Source organism: Oratosquilla oratoria, chromosome 23 (genome assembly GCF_046742065.1).
Source record: "Oratosquilla oratoria isolate Oo_2021 chromosome 23, ASM4674206v1, whole genome shotgun sequence".
Lineage (NCBI taxonomy): Eukaryota > Metazoa > Arthropoda > Malacostraca > Stomatopoda > Squillidae > Oratosquilla > Oratosquilla oratoria.
Genome location: NC_134799.1, coordinates 22,479,761 through 22,499,301, shown reverse-complemented (window position 1 = coordinate 22,499,301; position 19,541 = coordinate 22,479,761). Strand labels below are relative to the sequence as shown.

At 40.2% G+C, this 19,541-nt stretch overlaps 2 protein-coding genes across 2 annotated transcripts in view; both read right to left on the bottom strand.

Annotated features, from left to right (window-relative positions):
- Positions 1–1,674: 1,674 nt before the first annotated feature.
- LOC143037745 (uncharacterized) lies at positions 1,675–6,341 on the bottom strand. The gene is made up of 3 exons (XM_076206295.1): positions 6,160–6,341; positions 4,851–4,961; positions 1,675–4,648 (listed from the first exon to the last, which is right to left on the bottom strand). The coding sequence occupies exons 1-3, from the start codon at positions 6,339–6,341 to the stop codon at positions 4,396–4,398; spliced, it is 546 nt and encodes a 181-aa protein (XP_076062410.1). The 3' UTR covers positions 1,675–4,395.
- A 6,931-nt stretch (positions 6,342–13,272) lies between these two features.
- The window catches only part of LOC143037744 (uncharacterized), a 34,658-nt gene continuing 28,389 nt past the window's right edge, over positions 13,273–19,541 (bottom strand). The window contains exons 2-4 of the mRNA XM_076206294.1: positions 17,891–18,150; positions 13,744–13,762; positions 13,273–13,322 (exon numbers count right to left, since the gene is read on the bottom strand). Coding sequence (XP_076062409.1) covers positions 13,273–13,322; positions 13,744–13,762; positions 17,891–18,150 — 329 coding nt within the window. The remainder of the gene's footprint in view (positions 13,323–13,743; positions 13,763–17,890; positions 18,151–19,541) is intronic.

Here is a 19,541-nt window from a genome sequence, read left to right as displayed (position 1 = left end):
ATAAATTAGATAATTGTATCCATGTGCTTACCGGGTATTCACTTTTTTTCTTTGTTCTGTCATTCTAAATATGATTCAGGGAATATGTATAATAATAAGGTCCAAATTTCAGTGAATATGTATATACCCTGAAAATTCTAGGGAATGTACTGTACATATTCCCCGAGTGAATCAGACGATATACACATTCCCTACGGGGGGGGGGGTAGCCAAAAAGAAAAAGGCATAGAAATCACTCCCACCCACTTCATTTCCCATATATTCCACTCCCCTCCACCCTCCCTCCTATCTTGGCACCTCCTGGATGACGGGTCATCCCTGCATCCTGTCCACTGCCCTGGGTCAGATATATATATATATATATATATATATATATATATATATATATATATGTATATATATATATATATATATATATATATGGTCATAAATATGTATAAATTACTAAAATGTAACACAACAGCGTATTAAGATATTATGAACATAAACTCAATATACAGGAAACAATAGAGACATCAAAGTACTGCAGTAGGCTATGAGGTATGTGGTTAAATTAAACATTGTTAAAATATCACGGAGTTTATTTCATAGGTCTACGCACGACCAGAGCCAAGTACATTCTGCCCTCAGGCGTAAGCTGGGGGCCTGGCACAGGGTAGGGGCATGACCTCTGACCTCCTTCTGGCACTCTGTTGCCAGGTGGAATTTGTGTGTATGTGTGTGTGTATATATATATATATATATATATATATATATATATATATATATATATATATAAATATATATATATATATATATATATATATATATATATATATATAGCATAAGGACATGATAAGGTAAGAAAAACACATGTAATGAGGAGTTGCATGCAAAAGGGGCGACGTTATAAATACATGAATGCTATGGAATATAGGCATGACAACAGCGCTAAGGCTCAGTGCGTATGCATATGGTCTAACAACGCACGTAGAGCGTTTATGTAATGTAATGACTACGTAGACTACTTACATAAAACATTTACTTTGTATTTAGATAAAGTACTACATATAAAATAAAAGAGTATTACATATACAATAAAAGGGAAGAATGACATATACTAACTATAAGTAAAGAGAAGAATTACTACAGGTACTACACCTGCAGAATTGAAGCATCGAGTAAGTACGAGACTTGAAAATGTATTCAACCTTGGTGGTCTGCTGCAGGGCCGTCGGTGTACATATGGAGGACAATAAGCCTCTGTACCTCATCACACGGTGACTTAATCCAGTTTGGTCAGGTTTTGTGGATGGTGTGAAATATATGTGATGTGTAGAAGTTGTTGGAATGGATGTGGGCGTGAATATAAGTAAATAGAGAGATTTGATTGATTATGGACAATGATTTGTCGGCTCTTCTATTATATCCGTTATATTTCAAGTATTGATCCAATGAGTCTAGATAATCGAGGATCTATAGTTTAGGCAGGACTTTTATATACTATTTTATCTATGTATTTATCTATTTACTTGTTTATTTTTTTATTTATGCATTTATTTTTGTTTTTATCAATTTTATTTATCCATTCATTTATCCATTCATTTATCTATCTATTTATATATTCATTCTTATCAAAGTGGATAACCGCTGATGTCCTGACGATCTGTGTAGTTGATCGCTCAAAATTACGGATTATTTTTTTTCTTCTTTTTTTTTATAGCCATGGAACAAAAGTTCCCAATATTCATCTGTTGGACCAGTATCTGCAGATTTCGAGGTTTAATAAGAATTGTATTAGAGAGAAAAACACCCCAAGGACAGTATCTCCTTTTTGACATTGTTGTTTAAGGGGGCAGATGAGAGAGTAGATGGTTTTTAGCGAATGTGTAAATCGGACATCCTAGCAGTATGGGGAGTATTGTGAGGGGATATTCGCATTAGGAATTGGGAGGGTCGTTTCCTGTCATGAGGTGGCCATGTGTGAGGGGGAATGGGACCTTTCGCAGTCAGGCTCGTAGATTCCTATTAGCGCTAGAATTTTCAATGGGACCTTTCGCAGAGCAAATTGATACCAGACACCACCAGATTTTGTAATTCTTGCCGGAAAATAAATACTTTTTTGGGCAAGTTTTATAAGTTTACGGAGGTGTATCGTTGTACATTATTGTGTCTGAAATTTAAGTCAATTAATTTCATGATTGCAAACGGCATATAGCATTGTTTGAGCCTCTATTTATAATCACAGATGATATTCGTAAAACAGCCTATAATTGTATCAAGCCAAGCAATTTGTCATTTTCTACCGACTTCAATGGACGTATACTGATATATACTTTCATTTGAATGCACCAAGCAATAGGCAAATCCATGTAATGCATCGAAAATATAATTTTGCTTCGAAGACTTAATTTTTTTCGGTACGATAAACTTTGTCTTAAGTTATATATTTTTTTTAATCTGACGAGCAGTTTGCCACGGCACACGTAAAATTAGTCATATATGTTTGAAAATAGCTCCCAGCAGATCTAAGAGGCTATTCTTTACAAAAATGTCGTTAACTTCGTACGTCCGCCACCACTGTTGTTATTTTTTATCTCACTGATTATCTTCATATACAGGACGTGACAGTGATATCCATTATTTTTCAACACTCTCAGATAAAATGCACAAACCGAAATCAACATCATCTTATTTTTACTGCTCATAGTTACTTCAGTAAAAATAATTACCTATTTTTAGTTTTACCTTATAATTAAATTAACAAAGCCTTATCACACACCAGTAAGTAAAAATTATAACATTATGAGTCATGTTTTTAATTTTAAATACATTTATGCAGCAATTTATGGCGTATCTTTTTTTAAATATCGGTTTCCAAATTAGCTAAGTCACCCCTTTGCCTCGTGAAATCCGAGACAATTGAAAATTCTAGCGCTAATAGGAATCTACGAGCCTGACTGCGAAAGGTCCCATTGTCTCGGATTTCACGAGGCAAAGGGGTGACTTAGCTAATTTGGAAACCGATATTTAAAAAAAGGTTATTAATAGGGAGAATATCAATTTGCCTCGTTGGATTGTGGTGGTGTCCACCCAAAGGAATTTGGAGTGTAAGTGTTAGTGGTATGCTTGGGCAAACGAAGATTGCTGTGCTTCCTAGTTCTGTTTGGTTAGGGGGAGGGAGACAAATATGTAGTGTATCCTTTAAGGTAGGGGGTTTGTTTCGCTGGAGAAGGATGCACTAATTTTCTTAATTTTGAGTGAGTCCTCGCCAATTTCATTGTACGATGGAGTGCATCGTCATTTGGGTTGGTAGGATATGGTGATCGATTAGGGTTATGTATCAGCAGGAGCTGGTATAAGTTTTGTTTTATTGGTCACTGTCGGGGGTTCTTTGGCGTATCTGATCTTTTTTTCTTTTAAGGGGTAATATGGGGGTAAGTCTGATGGAGAAACTGGAATGTCTAGGAGATTTAAATAGGGTTTGTTGTTGGTATGTGCGGTTGATATTGGGCTAAGATAGATTTCAACTTGTATTTACAGCGTTGAGCCTGCGTTTGCTCCAGCGGATATTGTGGACGGGGAAGATATATTTTGGTTGTTTGGAAAGGCAATAGTTTTAATTGCCACTTTGGGGTGGAGAGTTTATTGGTGTGGTGTAGATGATGTACTCCATTACATCCTCTGTGGTTTCTTCCGGAGAGTTGGGTTTTTTCTTGCGTTGAAAGGGTTGTAGGTACTAGGGTGAGTGAGGGTAGGGAGTGGGTTGGTTTGTGGATGGGGAGGTTGAATTGGTGGGGATGTGGGTTTGTATAGAAGATTCTTGTACTTCAGATGGAGAGAGGGTGGGGGCCACAAGACTTCGAAACGGGGTTATCAGCAGTTAGGGAAAACCTCACCCTTTGAGAGAGGGGGTGAGAATACTGGGGAAACTTAATGGGTGAACAAAAGATTTTATTCTGCTGTGTATTTTTTTCCACTGTGTTGTGGGTGTATTCTCCTTTCGCGACCCAGTGAGAGCAGCAGCCTGGGGTTCCTAGGGTAAAGAAGGCCGGAACTTCTTTCATCGTCGCATCAATAGTCCTTAGCTGAACGTCCAGCTGAAATACTTTTGGGAAGATACGGAATTCGACCCCCCCAACCCCGTTCGTCCGTAATCCGAAACGTTATCACCACTGACGTGAGAGGTCTTCGAACTCACTTGTTCGATATCAAGATGTAACATGCCATGCAGATGCCCAATCAATGTAGCACGACGTTTCAGTGATATAAATAATCTAAGTAAACAAAGAAAAATTCGAATATAGGAAAGCAAAACGAAAACAAAGAAATAACATTTCGTACGGCACCGAGAAAAAAAGAGGGAGGATTAAATAGAAACAGATATCTAGTCGGGGAAATACTAAGGGAGGTGGTTCATTCGCCTATATGGATCAGATCTTGATTTAACATACTGAAGATAGAGACAGGGCAGTCAGGGAAGGCTTGTTGACAGTCCTCACCCGACCTCCCCATCAAACCCGCCTTGATGTAATCCATCGTGGTGTTTCTTCTTGACTTATTAACATCCTCATCTTCCGAACTCGTTTCCGACTCCAGGGTCTCGATCTTGTTTCGTGATGTCAGGTCATTACCGACGTCGTCTTTGTTTGAAATGTCAAACATGTTCCTGAAAGAATATACTGTCGTTAGTATTGGTCATGTGGTCCAAGTACAGCCCCATAATTATATACATATGTATCTTCAAAGGACCCAATCTCCCACATAAGGAAGGTCGCCGAGTCCTATTTCAGCATCTCACGGATCCAGTCATCTGCAGTTCAGTGGCAAATCCATTTCTATGATGGTGCTTGCATATCTTTAACACCTACCTGGAGAAGATGCCAAGCAACTCTCCTACGAGACCGTGAGGTTGAACAAAGGGTTCTGCAGCCAACTCGCAGATGTTGCGCAGGACACATTCCCGCCCGTTGAACCCGACGCTGTAGGAATGGCAAAGAATAGGATGAGGATGAGAGTGCTGGTGGTTGTGATGCACAAAAGAGATTGCGCACAGAAACTCGATTTCTCTCCCTCCCTCCCTCCTTCTCTCTCTCTCTCTCTCTCTCTCTCTCTCTCTCTCTCTCTCTCTCTCTCTCTCTCTCTCTCTCTCTCTCTCTCTCTCTCTCTCTCTCTCTCTCTCTCTCTCTCTCTCTCTCTCTCTCTCTCTCTCTCACACACACACACACACACACACACACACACGCACACGCACACACACACACACTCACACACACATACACACACGCAGGCAGTGGTTAGAGTTCCCGGTGTGTGTGTGTGCGTGTAAGGTCACAGCCTTACCCATAGATAGGTCATACATGAGCTCTGAGCTCTCTTCCGGGAGGGAAATAGCTGTCGATCACGAGTCCATGGAACATGGTGAATCACACGCACATGCACACAGAGTGAAATGTATGACCAAGAAGTCGATAATAGACACTTGTATTTTGGTAAATGTACTAAAAAAATAAAACAATGATCTCCCCTCATGCCGCGCACTACAGCACCGAACAATAAAAGCGGCTTACATTACCTGGAAAGAACGCTCTACCTCAGTTATACATGTAATGCGGAGTGAAGTAGAGCATATCACGCACGTCGAATCAGGCTCATTCGAACAGAAAACCCTGATGAAATCGTCAGACTCTTTTTAAGAATTAAGTGCAGATAGCTGTCGTTTTTCCCGGAGGACCGTCCGAGGTACTGTGGTGATGATTTGGGGCATCGCGTTTCTTCGTTGCCGCGGACAAATGGCGAGGCAACGCCTGAATACAAACACCAAACCCGAACCTTAATCTAAGCCGAGATTATTGCCTCCAACACTGTGATGTACCGTACAGGATTTGTGCCAACTAAAGACAAGTGATTTTATGCAGTTGTGGAGGAATATTCCGACATGAAAAGCCTCTCGGTCAATCAAGACACCTTTTTAAGCAAACTAAACAACTACTTAAGGGCCGAGCTGCTAGGGACATTTTCTATTTATATCCTGTTTAGAACCCCAGTAGTAAATCTGCTTTTCAAGGGATGCCCTAAAATTGGGTCTCACTACTACTATTTGGGTACTTCCAATTTAATTTTGCTTAGGACCCCAAAATTACTGAATACTGGACTCCTCAACAGGAGAGCGATACTCACAAGGCGAGAAGCCCTTCTAGGTCCATGAGGAAGGGTTCCATACTCGACCTCATTTCGGGGTCAAGGTCAATAGGGATTCCCCTAGATATAGCTGGTTCAAGGACGACAAAGGTGGAGTCCAGGACTTGAAGTAATGGGACTTTGAATTTAAATTCGACCTGTTCGGGAATAATACAATTCATTGGTTATATCTGGTGGGAAAATAACATAATAGAAGAAAGAAGAGAAAAAATGTACATGGGAAAAGGATAAAAAGGAAGAAGCAAATGAATGAAAAAAGATATGATCAAGAACAAAATGCAAATTTGTCATATTTGTTTGGAAGAAATATTCAGTCGCAGTTAAGTCTTGAACTACGTTATGATTTGTACAATGTAGATGCAGCATTTATTCAAAGTTACAGTCACTAAATTATTGTTTCAGTGACTGAAAACCCGCAGCTCCACAGTAGCTGTCAGTGGTCCTCAGCCTCCATAAGTCTCTGGGAAGAAAACCGTGGACTAGTGTCTGCGTTGATAAGGTATGTGTGTACTTTAGATTAAAATCTAGTTTGACCTGGCCTTGTCTAGCGAGATTAATCTAAATTGTGTGTACACTACACTAAAATTCGCTTCGATAGAGGTAGATTAGATGTATCGAGATTGTTCTACCGTTAGTGTACACTGGAGTTTGCTTGACGAGAATTCTAGGACAACTCGTCCCCGGACAACTGGTCCACAAAACTGCAAACCTGGACAACTCGTCCACGGGTTTGACCCTGGATGGTCAACTCGTCTCCAACTAAGATTTCTACAAAGCTTTCATATTTTATTCTTTAATTTATATATGCTATATTGTATATATTTTGGTAATGTTTTCATAGTTTTTTTTAATTTAAGAACATTAAACAGCTGTCATATTAAGATACTACTAGTATTATATGAATCAATATATGATGATGCTAAAAATGCTTATCACACCTTCCTTACACCTTCTAAAGCGAACTCACACCTCAGATATGCTCCAACTTGCATCAAAAGTTGCTGATAACACCTCCCTCACACCTCTTAAAGCTGATTCACACATGAAATGTGCTCCACTACCTCATATGTACTCCGATTTGACTCAAAAAATACTTATCACACCCACTAGCTGGATCACACCTGAGATGTGCTCCAACATGGCTTTCAAAAAGAACTCAAGCATTCCTCACCTTGGCGTGTTCATTATATAAATCTGGCTTATCAGATCATGACATATCAGTTTCACTGAGCTACTCAACCATATCACAAGAGTCACAAGTCATCACGTCGCAGAGAGGTGGACTAAAGATCCTTTTGAATGGCTTCATGTATACGAAGAAGCACATTTCCAAGTCAGCTGGTGATGTCATCTGGCACTGTATCAAGCGTGACACCAAGTGTAGCGCTCGTTTGAAGACCACCAAGAGCCTCAGTGAACACCGGTTGGTTGGTGAGCACATCCACCTTGCAGACCGTGTAGGATGTGAGGTGAAGGGATACCGCCCAGAACACCCACGGACAAAACACCTTCCACCAGAAAACCTTCCCCAAAACACCCACATGAAATACTGCAATAAATGATAATTGATTTCTATTTAATTTATTGATATTAACAAACAATCAATAAATAAATAAATTAATACCATGATCAAACCCATTGCTAATTTATATTTTATATTATTTATAATTACAATAATATTGATAATAATTTTAAATATAAATTTCAGGAGGTAGAAGAATGAATACAAATCATTCCATTCAAACATCATATTATGGAATATTCATGGAATGCATCGTTTAGAAGAAACTTAAAAATATCATTGATAATAAAAATAATAATAATTAATCATTAAAACATTACATATAATACTAAATAATCGTCAATTTGAAGCGTGAGTTTCATGATAAATTTATGATTAAAATGTTATTAGCACAGAGGTATAATTTAGTAGTCCCTTCACTTTGATTTTTATCATAAAATGAATTATATGTATGGAATCTTGAGTTTCATTTAAATTTTACATATAAAATATTTAGCACAGTAAGCTTTTTGGATATATTTAAATGATTGCATACAGGGATTAGGGAGGAACGTCAATGTAGTAGTATTGGGAGACCTTAATGCTAGGGTAGGAAATGAACCAATTGATGGAGTGGTTGTAAAATGAGGAGTTACAGGAAAAAATCGTAGTGGACACCTAATGGTGGAGATGCGTCTAGAAAGAAAGTTGATTATAGCAAATACAGTGTTTAGAAAGAAAGTCAAGCATAAGTACACATGGGAGAGGGTGGTGGATGGAAGGGTGGTAGATAGAGGGTTAATGGACTATGTAGTGGTAGATAGGAGTATAATAGGAAGAGTTAAGGATGTACATGTTCTAAGGGGAGAGAGTGGGGGAATATCAGATAATTTTTTGTGGAAGGAAAGTTGAGAGTGGAGGATAGATGGAGAAAGAGGAAAAGGACAAAAGGTAGGGAGGTGCTTAGAGTGAACTGCTTAAATAAGAAAGAAAAGGAGGAGTACAAGAAAAAGCTGAGAGAGAAGTGGAAGGGAGTGAAGGATAGAATAGAACTAGGAGTGGAGGAGGAATGGGAATGGTTCAAGGAGGGAGTCATAAGGTGTGCAAAGAGGGTGTGTGGAACAAGAAGGATGGGAGGAAATAGAAGGAAGGGTAGTGAATGGTGGGATGAGGAAACAAAGAAGGCTGTAGAAGAGAAGAAGAGGGCTTTCACAGATTGGTTACAAAATAGGACGAGGGAGTCATATGAGAGGTACAAAGAAAAGTAAAGCAAAAGGTAAAGGAGGCAAAGAGGAGAGCAGATGTGAAGTGGGGTAAGAGTATGACAGAAAATTTTGAAAGTAATAAAAAGATGTTCTGGAAAGAAATTAAGAGAGGAAGAGGAGGCGAATCAAGTAGAGAAGAAAAGGTAAAAGGTGCAGATGGAGAGATGATAATGGAAGAGAAGACAGTAAGGGGAAGATGGGCAGAATATTTTAGGGAGTTGCTAAATGTGAAGGATGATAGGGAGGGAAAGATAGTTGCAGTGGGAAATGCTAAGAAAATGAGAGTGATGAGTGAGGAAAATGGAGGAGAAATAAGGAAGGATGAAATGAAGGCAGTTGTTAAGATGATGAAAGCAGGTAAGGCACCCGGTCTGGATGGATGTTATGCAGAATGTCTGAAAAAAGGAGGTACAGTGATGGTGGACTGGCTGGTGAGGTTATTTAATGTTTGTTTGAGAAAGGGTAGAGTTCCGGAGGATTGGATGAGTGCCTGTATAGTTCCACTTTACAAAGGAAAAGGGGACAAGTGTGAATGTAGTAGTTTCAGAAGGATTAGCTTGCTGAGTGTAGTTAGGAATGCTTATGGGAGGATCTTGATTGAGAGGATTAGGAGAGGAACAGAGGGAGCAATTGGTGAGGAATAGTGTGAATTTAGGATGGGTAGAGGTTGCGTAGATTAGATTTTTGTGGTAAGACAGATATACGAGAAAGCTATAGGAAAAGGTAAGGATGTATTTTGGGCTTTTATGGATCTGGAAAAGGCTTATGAAAGGGTAGACAAGAAGGAACTGTGGGAGCTTTTGTAGTTATATGGGATAAGAGGAAAGCTTCTAGGAGCTGTAAAGGGTTTTTATGAGAGTAGTAGAGCTTGTGTCAGGATTAGAAATGGATAGGGTGAGTGGTTGGAGGTAAAGGTGGGACTTTGTCAGGGATGTGTTATGTCACCCTGGCTGTTCAATTTCTACATGGATGGGGGTGGTGCGAGAGGTAAAAGCAAGGGTGGTGGGTCAGGGATTGGGGATGGTTAAAGAAAATGGAGAAAAGTGGGAGGTGAGCCAGTTGCTGTTTGCGGACGACACTGCACTTGTAATAGGATCAGAGGAGGGATTGAGGAAGTTAGTGACAGAGTTTGGGAAAGTGTGTGAAAGAAGGAAGTTGAAAATAAATGTGGGTAAAAGTAAGGTGATGAGATGTACAAGGGGTGAAAGTGGCAGCAGACTGGAAATGAACATTAAGGGAGAGAGACTGGAGGAAATGGACAGTTTTAGATACTTGGGTGCGAATGTGGCAGGAAAGGGAGGAGTAGAGGTGGAGGTAGAATGTACATTGAGAGAAGCGAGTGAATGCCTTGGTGGATTAAGAAGTGTAATGAGAAATAGACATTTGGGAATGGATGCTAAGATGAGATTGTATGAAGGAGTGATTGTGGCGACAACACTGTACTGGGCAGAAGCAAGGAACATAAGAGAGGAAGAGAGAAGGAGTTTGAAAATGTTTGAGATGGGGTGTCTGAGAAGTATGATGGGGGTTACTAGGTTGGATAGAGTGAGAAATGAGGAGGAGACGGTGGTGGAAAGGGAGTTGGGAGATAGGGCTAATGAAAGAATATTGGGATGGTTTGGACACATGGAAAGAATGAGTGAAGAAAGACTAGTAAAAGAGGTGTGGAAAGCAGATGTGGAAGGAGTGAACATGAGGGGGTGACCTAGGATGAGATGGATGGATGGATGGGGTAAAAGGGGCATTGGGGAAAGGGGGAATGTCTGTTGAGGAAGGACAGGAGAGGACAGAAGATAGGGGTGAATGTAAAATTGTTGTATATGGATGATGTTATGATGCATGAGGTGGAATGGGTGGGGGATGGGGGGTGAGAAAAATTTGATGCAACCCGAAGGGATTTCTCTTCTTCTCCTTTTCTGCATGAGGGGACGGAGATGGGGGTCGCCGATTTAATGAAGTGGCCTTGCTGTGGATGTGTTGTGTCTTGCGACGCTGTTTGTGACCCAGGGCAGTGGGTGAGATGCAGGGATGACCCGTCATCCAGGAGGTGCCAAGATAAGAGGGAGGGTAGAGGGTGGAGGGGAGTACAGTGTATTAGAGATGGAATGGGTGGGAATAGTTTTTGTGCCTTTGTTTTTGGCTACCTCCCTTATAAGGGAAAAAAGCCTTTGGTATATGTATGTATATATATCCATCTACACAATTCATTCAACACAGTAACTTCACTACGATATTTATCATAAAATACGCATATTTTGACCGGCGCCATTGAGAAATTGTCCTATATCTTTGCGACGAATGTTATAGACCAAGCACAGATTTCTAAGACGTGTCTGGATGTCCACACACTTCTTCCACTGACGTTTTGCTGGAGGTTGTCCCAATGCATCATGTTGAATAATAACTTCTACGTTATTTCAGTCCTGCTGAAATCCTTGGATTACTTTCCATACCGATGGATGCTTATTTTTAGATAAATTTAATATGTGCAATTATTGTTTTCTTAAATCAAAGACGAACAAACTAATCAATACTCACAACAAATTTGAATGCAAAAGTTAAAGTGGGGATAGTTTAAAATATTTACAAATGTTGAATTAATCTGAATCAAAATATAGACCTAATTTTTTATTTCTTCCACTCTCCTCTGAACAAGGTGTTTTGTCCAAGAAAGAAGGTATTTTGTCCAGAAGGTGTTTTGGAAGTTTTTCGTCAGAGGATGTTTTGTCAGAAGGTATTGTCCTGGATTCGAGGTGGAGACCGTTCGTCAGTCCATGAAGAGAAAAGCTACCACCACCAATGACCGACCTAACCAGATCCTGACCTTCACCGTCGCGGAGCTTGCTGATGAGGTTAAGGCGATGCCTAGACCTGCCACCAGCAAGTGTGTTCTTTGTCGCATCCGCCCTGCTCACTGACCTAGGGATCCACTGTCTCTTCAAGAGTTGGAGATGACAGGTCCCTGGGACTCCAAGCTCCTCTTCGACAATGGTCCTGATACTGATGAGCGTGCCATCATTTTTGCCTCTCCTGGTCATCTGGAGAAGCTTACCAACTCTGACGAATTGCCCATCCACTATCTAGAAGCTTATCGAGAGCCTCTAGGCGGAGGCATTCACCATAGATGCCATTCTCTTCTAGGATGGTGGCATCCTTCATAATAAGCGAGGAAAGAAGTGCTACGCCGAGCTCCATGTTCGCCCCCACAACCTAGTAGTTGACTACAAAGAGAGAAAGAAAAAACTTCCCGACACTCCATCAACGACACATTACACAATTCTGGGAACTTTTCATATTTCTGTATTAATAGCATTGTCTGATGACTATCCCATTTCTCCATGGACGGCACTTTACTCCTGTTTCACAGCATTTTTCTACCTAGAGCGCTCAAATCTAAGTTGACAAATAGATCTAGAACAGTCTCGGTACGTGCTCTCCAGCTTGTGTCCATCACAACACTAACTAGGCTACAACAACTCAACCGAGATCGGAGACTATGTCTAACTATAGCACTCTCACTGGTGTTTACACTGTTTAGATAGCTCTAGCTAGAGAAAAATCTGGCTAAAATGTCTACAGTGTACGCGTAGTTTTACAGTGGGTCAGCTTTTTTGTCACCAACTGAGAGTAACAGAAGAAGAGCGGTGGCTAGTTGTCATCCCTCTTTGTGTTTAGTAGTGAGAGAAACACTGAGGAAGTTGATAAAAAGACCTTCGGCCTAGTAAGAAGAGTGAGTGTTAGCCCCTTGGGGTTGCACCTCCAAATGGAAGTGAGAAAGTTGGTGGGTTTAAAGATGGGCGGTAGTGAGAGATGACTGAAGTCCTTCTGCAAGGACTACCTTGTGTCGCACAATAAACCCACAACCGGAGAAAATAAACTTCGAATGAAAGAAGATTTGATATTTCAGCTACCATGTTTACTTCATGTTAGCTGCATGGGCCAGAGGAACAGAAGGAAACTTATTTCCATTTTGGAGCAAAACAGCTTTCAGGTCACTTTTGAACAGTCAATAAACAAGCGCCACTCATTCCTGTCATATATATGGTTAAGTTCCTCCATAATAGAATATACATAAAACTGTTAAAAATCACAATGTCGCTTACAGTAAAAACTAACTTTGGATTCTTCCTGGAGAAGATTCCAGCCCATTAACCTGGAAGCAAGAAGTCCAGATTGCTTTTTTGACAAGTTTAAATCCAGCACAAGATTATCCAGATTTCCCTGATTCAATAAATGTAGTTCACTTGAAGAACAGATTGATTGAGAGTGCATAACAATCTCACGCAGTGTTGCTAAAATCAATGTTACCAATAGCTTAATTGAAGTTTATCCCACGTAACACGTCATATAACGTAACATACCGTGGGACACAAAAACTGTAAGAGATGAAAAAATGGACATTATTTTTGGATTCTGCATGCAAAAAAAAATATATGATACAGCTTTTATCTTCCTTGGGACAAATTCTTTGTTGACCGGTGTAATTGATCCATTGATTTTGGAAGTGGCGAACGAAGTCACTAGATTAGAAAAGGCATTTCAGAGAGAGATAGTAAGTATGCGTCAATTTACAAATAATATTAATTAAGGTTTGTATATTACAATTTACGTTACATATCACATGTAACAATTTACATATGATATTAAATGAGGTTGAAGATAGAATGGGAATTAATTTTATTCCATGCCTGCATTTGTAAAAGGGACTCTTTGGGTAGACTTTTTAAATGTTCATACACAGTCTGTTTGTTGATTCATTACTGTTTATTGTGAAAACAATTTCGCAATTCCGATTACTGTGACGCAATCGTGTTTTCTGTCCGAGAAAAGAAATACATTACACAGGGGGAACACTTTTTCAGTAACTTTGAGTTGCATTGGATATTTTAACGGATTTTGAAAGAGTTTTAGGCGCTGATTTCAAATCTGAAATTAGTTTTTCTCTACAAGCTCTAGTTTGTATGCAATTTGAGGTTAATGAAATTGTACATATGTGAACTTGCGTAAACCATGTATAAGCATTTTAACGTCCATATATATAGATAGCTTCTAATATTTTGATCATTCTTCTTTTGTTTCAGTTCAAACATGGCTTCCAGAATGAGACATCATTGCAGAAACAAGCCTGATGCCTTCTGCTACATATGTGGATGCTACACACTCAATCGTCAGAGACGTAACATATCCTCGTTCGTCAAGCGTGCCTACAAGGCATATTTTGAAGTTCATCTTGGTGATCAAGACAAGCAATGGGCTCCTCATGTTGTGTGCCACAATTGTGAGGAAATGCTTCGAGACTGGACCAAAGGAAAACGCAAAGGTCTGCCTTTTGGAGTTCCAATGATTTGGCGCGAACCCACCAACCATGTAACTGACTGTTATTTCTGCATGGTAAACACAACGGGTGTTGGGAAGAAAAACCGACATAAGATTACGTATCCGAACATTCCCTCAGCTATTCGGCCTGTTCCGCACTCTGAAGAAGTACCTGTTCCAGTTTTCAAAGGCTTGCCTTCATTGGACGATAAAGACATTGGACATGATACAAGCCAGCAAGACAGTTGTGACAGTGAATTGTCAGAAAAGTGTTCACAATCGGAGGACTGTTCTTCAGACACTGAACCTTTCCCCGTCCCTAAGCCTCTTCCCCAGGCTGAACTGAATGATTTAGTGCGGGATTTAGGTCTTTCAAAGAAAGCAGCAGAGCTTTTGGCATCAAGATTACAAGGCAGAAATCTTGTTGATCACTCTGTTAAAGTATCATATTTCAGAAAGCGTGACCAGCTTTTTGTGACCTTCTTTTCAAAAGACAGACAGTTTGTTTACTGCCATGACATCCCAGGGTTTCTCAAAGAACTGGGTGTACCTTACTATAGTCCTGCTGAATGGAGACTCTTTTTAGACAGTTCAAAACGCAGTCTAAAGTGTGTTCTTTTACATAATGGCAATGTTTATGGAGCAGTACCTGTCGGTCACTCAGTGCATTTGCGGGAAGACTATGATGATATGAGAATGGTCATGGACTTATTAAAGTATCATGAGCACAATTGGATAATTTGTGTAGACTTAAAGATGGTCAACTTTCTTCTTGGACAACAGAAAGGTTTCACCAAGTTTCCATGTTTCCTCTGTATGTGGGACAGCCGAGCACGAGACAGACATTGGGTCCAGAAGGACTGGCCTATTCGTGACACCCTTGAAGCAGGCATGCCAAATATCATACAAGACCCAATTGTAAACAGAGATAAGATCATCTTTCCTCCTCTTCACATCAAATTAGGTTTGATGAAACAATTTGTCAAGGCACTGGAAACCGAAGGTGAATGTTTCCAACACATCATCACAGCTTTACCAGGGTTATCATTTGAGAAGATCAAAGCAGGCGTGTTTGATGGCCCACAGATTCGAACCCTAATTCGTGATGATCAGTTTGTTGCTAAGATGACCGCTTTAGAAAGGGCAGCATGGTTATCCTTTGTGGCAGTCGTTCAGAACTTCCTTGGAAACAATAAGGCGGAGAACTACAGTGAACTTGTGAACAGAATGCTCCTCGCTTTTCGTGATCTCGGGTGCAACATGAGCATCAAGCTTCATTTTTTGAACAGCCACCTTGATCAGTTCCCTGACAACCTGGGGGCTGTGAGTGACGAACAAGGAGAACGATTCCACCAAGACCTAAAGATCATGGAAGAACGCTACCAAGGACGCTGGGACAAAAGTATGATGGCTGACTACTGCTGGAGCATTAAACGAAATTGCCCAGATGAAATGTACAAACGCAAAAGTTACAAACGCAAATTCCTGCCTGAAAAAAATACACAAAGAAATTGATAAGCTTCCATCAGCTGTGGTGATGTTCTGAAGGATGCTAATCTAACTTTGGGATAGATGTTCTGTTAATGTTCTGTTTCTTTTGCCTTAATAAATGTACAGAAATGGCTTTCATACTGTTTTAAGATTCAAGTGAACAAAAGAATTATGGCTGATATTGCAATTTCCTATAATAACGAAAATTTAAAAAAGAAATAAAAATGTCAAATTGCATAAAAGCTGTAGCTTGCAGACAAAACCCGACTTCAGATTTGAAATCAGCACACTCAAGTTGACTATAGAAATGAGTGTTCCCCAGTGTTATCCTTATTTACTCGAAAGAGAAAACGGTATATTTATGGGTAACTATATTATTTACAATTTCTCATAACTCGTAAGCAGGGAAAGAATGAAATGAAGAGGAAATTTCATATACGACTAAATATCAACAGGGGGAGAAATTATGGCCTCAAGCTGTCAGGATGTAGATATGACCGAGCAAGTGGGAACAGTTTTGTCATACGCACCATCAACAAATGGAATAAGTTTCCAGCCGAGACAATTGAACGTTATTCAGTTTGAAGATTTGAAATTCATTCCGCAAAATGTTGTATTTTTTTTTATCTGACATCATTATGGACCGAAATGTCTTCTGTAAGTATAAATTACTGTAACTCATTGAAAGTGTATGGCACACTTCAAGTAGAAACTGACAATCAAATTCGGTCGGGTATTTTTACAGGGTTTCTTTATTTTGTGTAGCAACGGAGCGACGTATCACTATACCTTGTCCGCGTCAGTTCCTGGTTCATCTTTGTTTAATACGACACTCGTCTCTAGTTTCTCTTTCACTCGTATCGCCACCTAATCCTACGCTAAGTTCTATCTACATTTTTCTTCTACTGCACCTCTATCATGTGCCTTCTCTTCATACACCTCACAATGTCACACACTGCACACGCACGCCAGCCAACGCACTTTCGCCCTCCTTCTGGACGGTGACCTTTGACCCCGTTCCGGGGTACCAACTGTACACCCGTACCCGTATCACATTCAAACCACATTTTGTTAACTAATATACTGTCCGAAACTAATGATAACAGCGTTATCTATTTTTAATGTACAGGTTTTGTATATCACTCACATAAATATAACGATTAAAAAAAAACTCTTTATCTTTCTCACTACCAGGAGCATATGCACCCACAAAAGCCCATATCTCCCATCCCAATTTTACCTTCACCCACATTATCCTTGAAGGCATTTCCCTCCATTCCACCACACACTTTTCTCTCTCATCACGTACCAGCAGAGCCCTTTCTTCCCTTCCACGCCAACTCATCACTTCTGATCGACATCCTCTCCACCACACTCCCAAATTCACCACTCCCTTTCAACTTAGTTTCACTTAACACTAACGTACCGTCAACCTCCTCCCTTTTACTCTCGTTTGTTTTAATTAATTACTAAGGTTCTGGTTGGATTCCTCCTAGACCCTCTTATGCCTTGACATTTCGTGGGAGGAAATTACAAACTGGAGTATACCTGCCTCCCTCGATCCGGTCCACTTGATCGCCTTTCATTGCGCACGTGAGAAACACGATGGCAATTTTGCTCAACACCCCATCCCACCACCAACACCACTACAGAATGGAGGTTTGTTTATTACCGACCGAATTTTTTTTTCTCCCATTTTCTCGACATTTTCAAAACAACAATGACGCGCTCTTCACAGACTTTTGTACCAAACTTACCATTTTCAAAATTAAATGCCGCTATTATAATTAGTTTGGATGATCCCATAGGAGCAATGTAATTGGGGAACGTGATTTCCATCGGAAACCTTGTATGTTTACCCAAATACGAACCTGTAATGGAACTCTTATTTCTATAAAAAAAAAATTAGGCTTCACTACTAACTGTGAAAATATAATAATTACCAGTTTGTCTCTAATGTTGTTACCGCAATTTTGTATTGTATATCTACTTTGGCAAGATATTCAGTATAAGTCGTGAGATGTATCCCAGTTTCTTAGCCGGAAATTGAAAGTGAAAATTGGAACTAGGCATTAGGAATCTCATTAGATAATAGAGAATGTCTTTGAAAAAAAAAAAAAAAAATACTGTCACTCACATTCAATGCAGTTCCGTTCGCGGTTAACGTGACTGTCCGCCGCTTGCGCTTCAGAGGAGCGAGGGCGGTGCTGTCGAGATGTTGGTCACAGTGAGCAGTGGGCAAAGTGGCGTTAAGGTCCTGCATAGTGACGGCCATGTACCTGGGGTCCATAACAGCCCAGGTCACTACTGAGGGCAGGTCATTGTGTGGCAGGATGTCGAGGTAGTGAGGAGAACTGACAGTGCTGCTGTGTACGTAGACTGCGCAGGTACACAATGCTGCGGACAGAAGTACTTTTTGTTACTGTTGGCTACTTGTATGGTTGTTCTGGCTGCTGCGAGAGGGCTTTATTCAAACGAAGTACCCCCGCAGTGCACAAAACAACAACAACAACAGCTAAATCTTATTTCGATTAATCATATAACGACTCAGGCGACTTAATGCAATAGAAGGTCTCTACACAGCGAGAGTTCAATTATGACCAAGATAATAGGTAACGGTTACATAATTCCAAAATCAAGGTTGCTTCTGTAGCAGAAAAGGGCGGGGGCACACCCCCTTTTGTTTTGGATTCCACTATTTATCTCCTTCATTTCAGTCGCACTCTGCCCATAACAAAACTCGTGTTGGCCTTTCCCGATTCATTTCTTTCGATCAAACTACAAAGTAGCTATGGGAGCAATGGATAGGCGGTTGTAAATTACAAATGTAATACAAGTAAGATGTAATGAAATTATACAATAATACCAATAATGAGATAATTATAATAACAGAGGCATACACGAATTAAGTAGGTAATGGTAGGGGTAAGTATGAGAAGGATAAGAAGAAAATATATGATACGAGAAGAATAGAATTAAGAAGAATCAATAAGAAAGAAGGAAATAAGGTAAAATACAAGAAAAATAATCAGAGAATGTGACAGAAAAGGAAATACGAGAGAATATGTGAGAAAAGAAAACAAGAAAGAGAAAAGGGGGAAAAGCGAAATGAAGAAAAGAATAATAATAATAATAACTAAAAGAGAACATACATACATACATATACCAAGGCTTTTTCCCCCTTCCAAGGGAGGTAGCCAAAAAGGGAAAGGCATAAAAACACTCCCACCCATTTCATCCCTAAATACACTCCACACCCCTCCCACCCTTCCTCTCATCTGAGCACCTCCTGGATGACGGGTCATCCCTGCACCCTGCCCACCGCCCTGGGTCAGAAGCAGTGTCGCAAGACACAGCACATCCACAGCAAGGCCGCTTCATTTAATCGGCGACCCCCCCCTCTCCGTCCCCCTTTGCATATAAGGAGAGGACGGGGAGAAATCCCTTCGGGCTGCGTCAAAAATTACTCACACATACTACCACACCCCCCCCACCCCCGCCCATTCCTCCTCATGCAGTCACAACATCATCCATATACAATCATTATCCACAAAAAGTAAATAATGAAGAGAACAATAAAGAAAAGTAAGACAGACAGAGTAAGAAAAACTAAAAAAGAGAACATGACAGAAAACAAGAAAGAGAGATAAGATGGACAAAATAAGAGTGAGAAAAAAGTAATAATAACTATTGCCTCGAATTTCCTACATGGAAAGCCCGCAGCCCTACAGCGGCTGATAACATTCCCCAGGCCCTCTTAAAAAAGTTTTCTCTAGGAAGGAACTTTA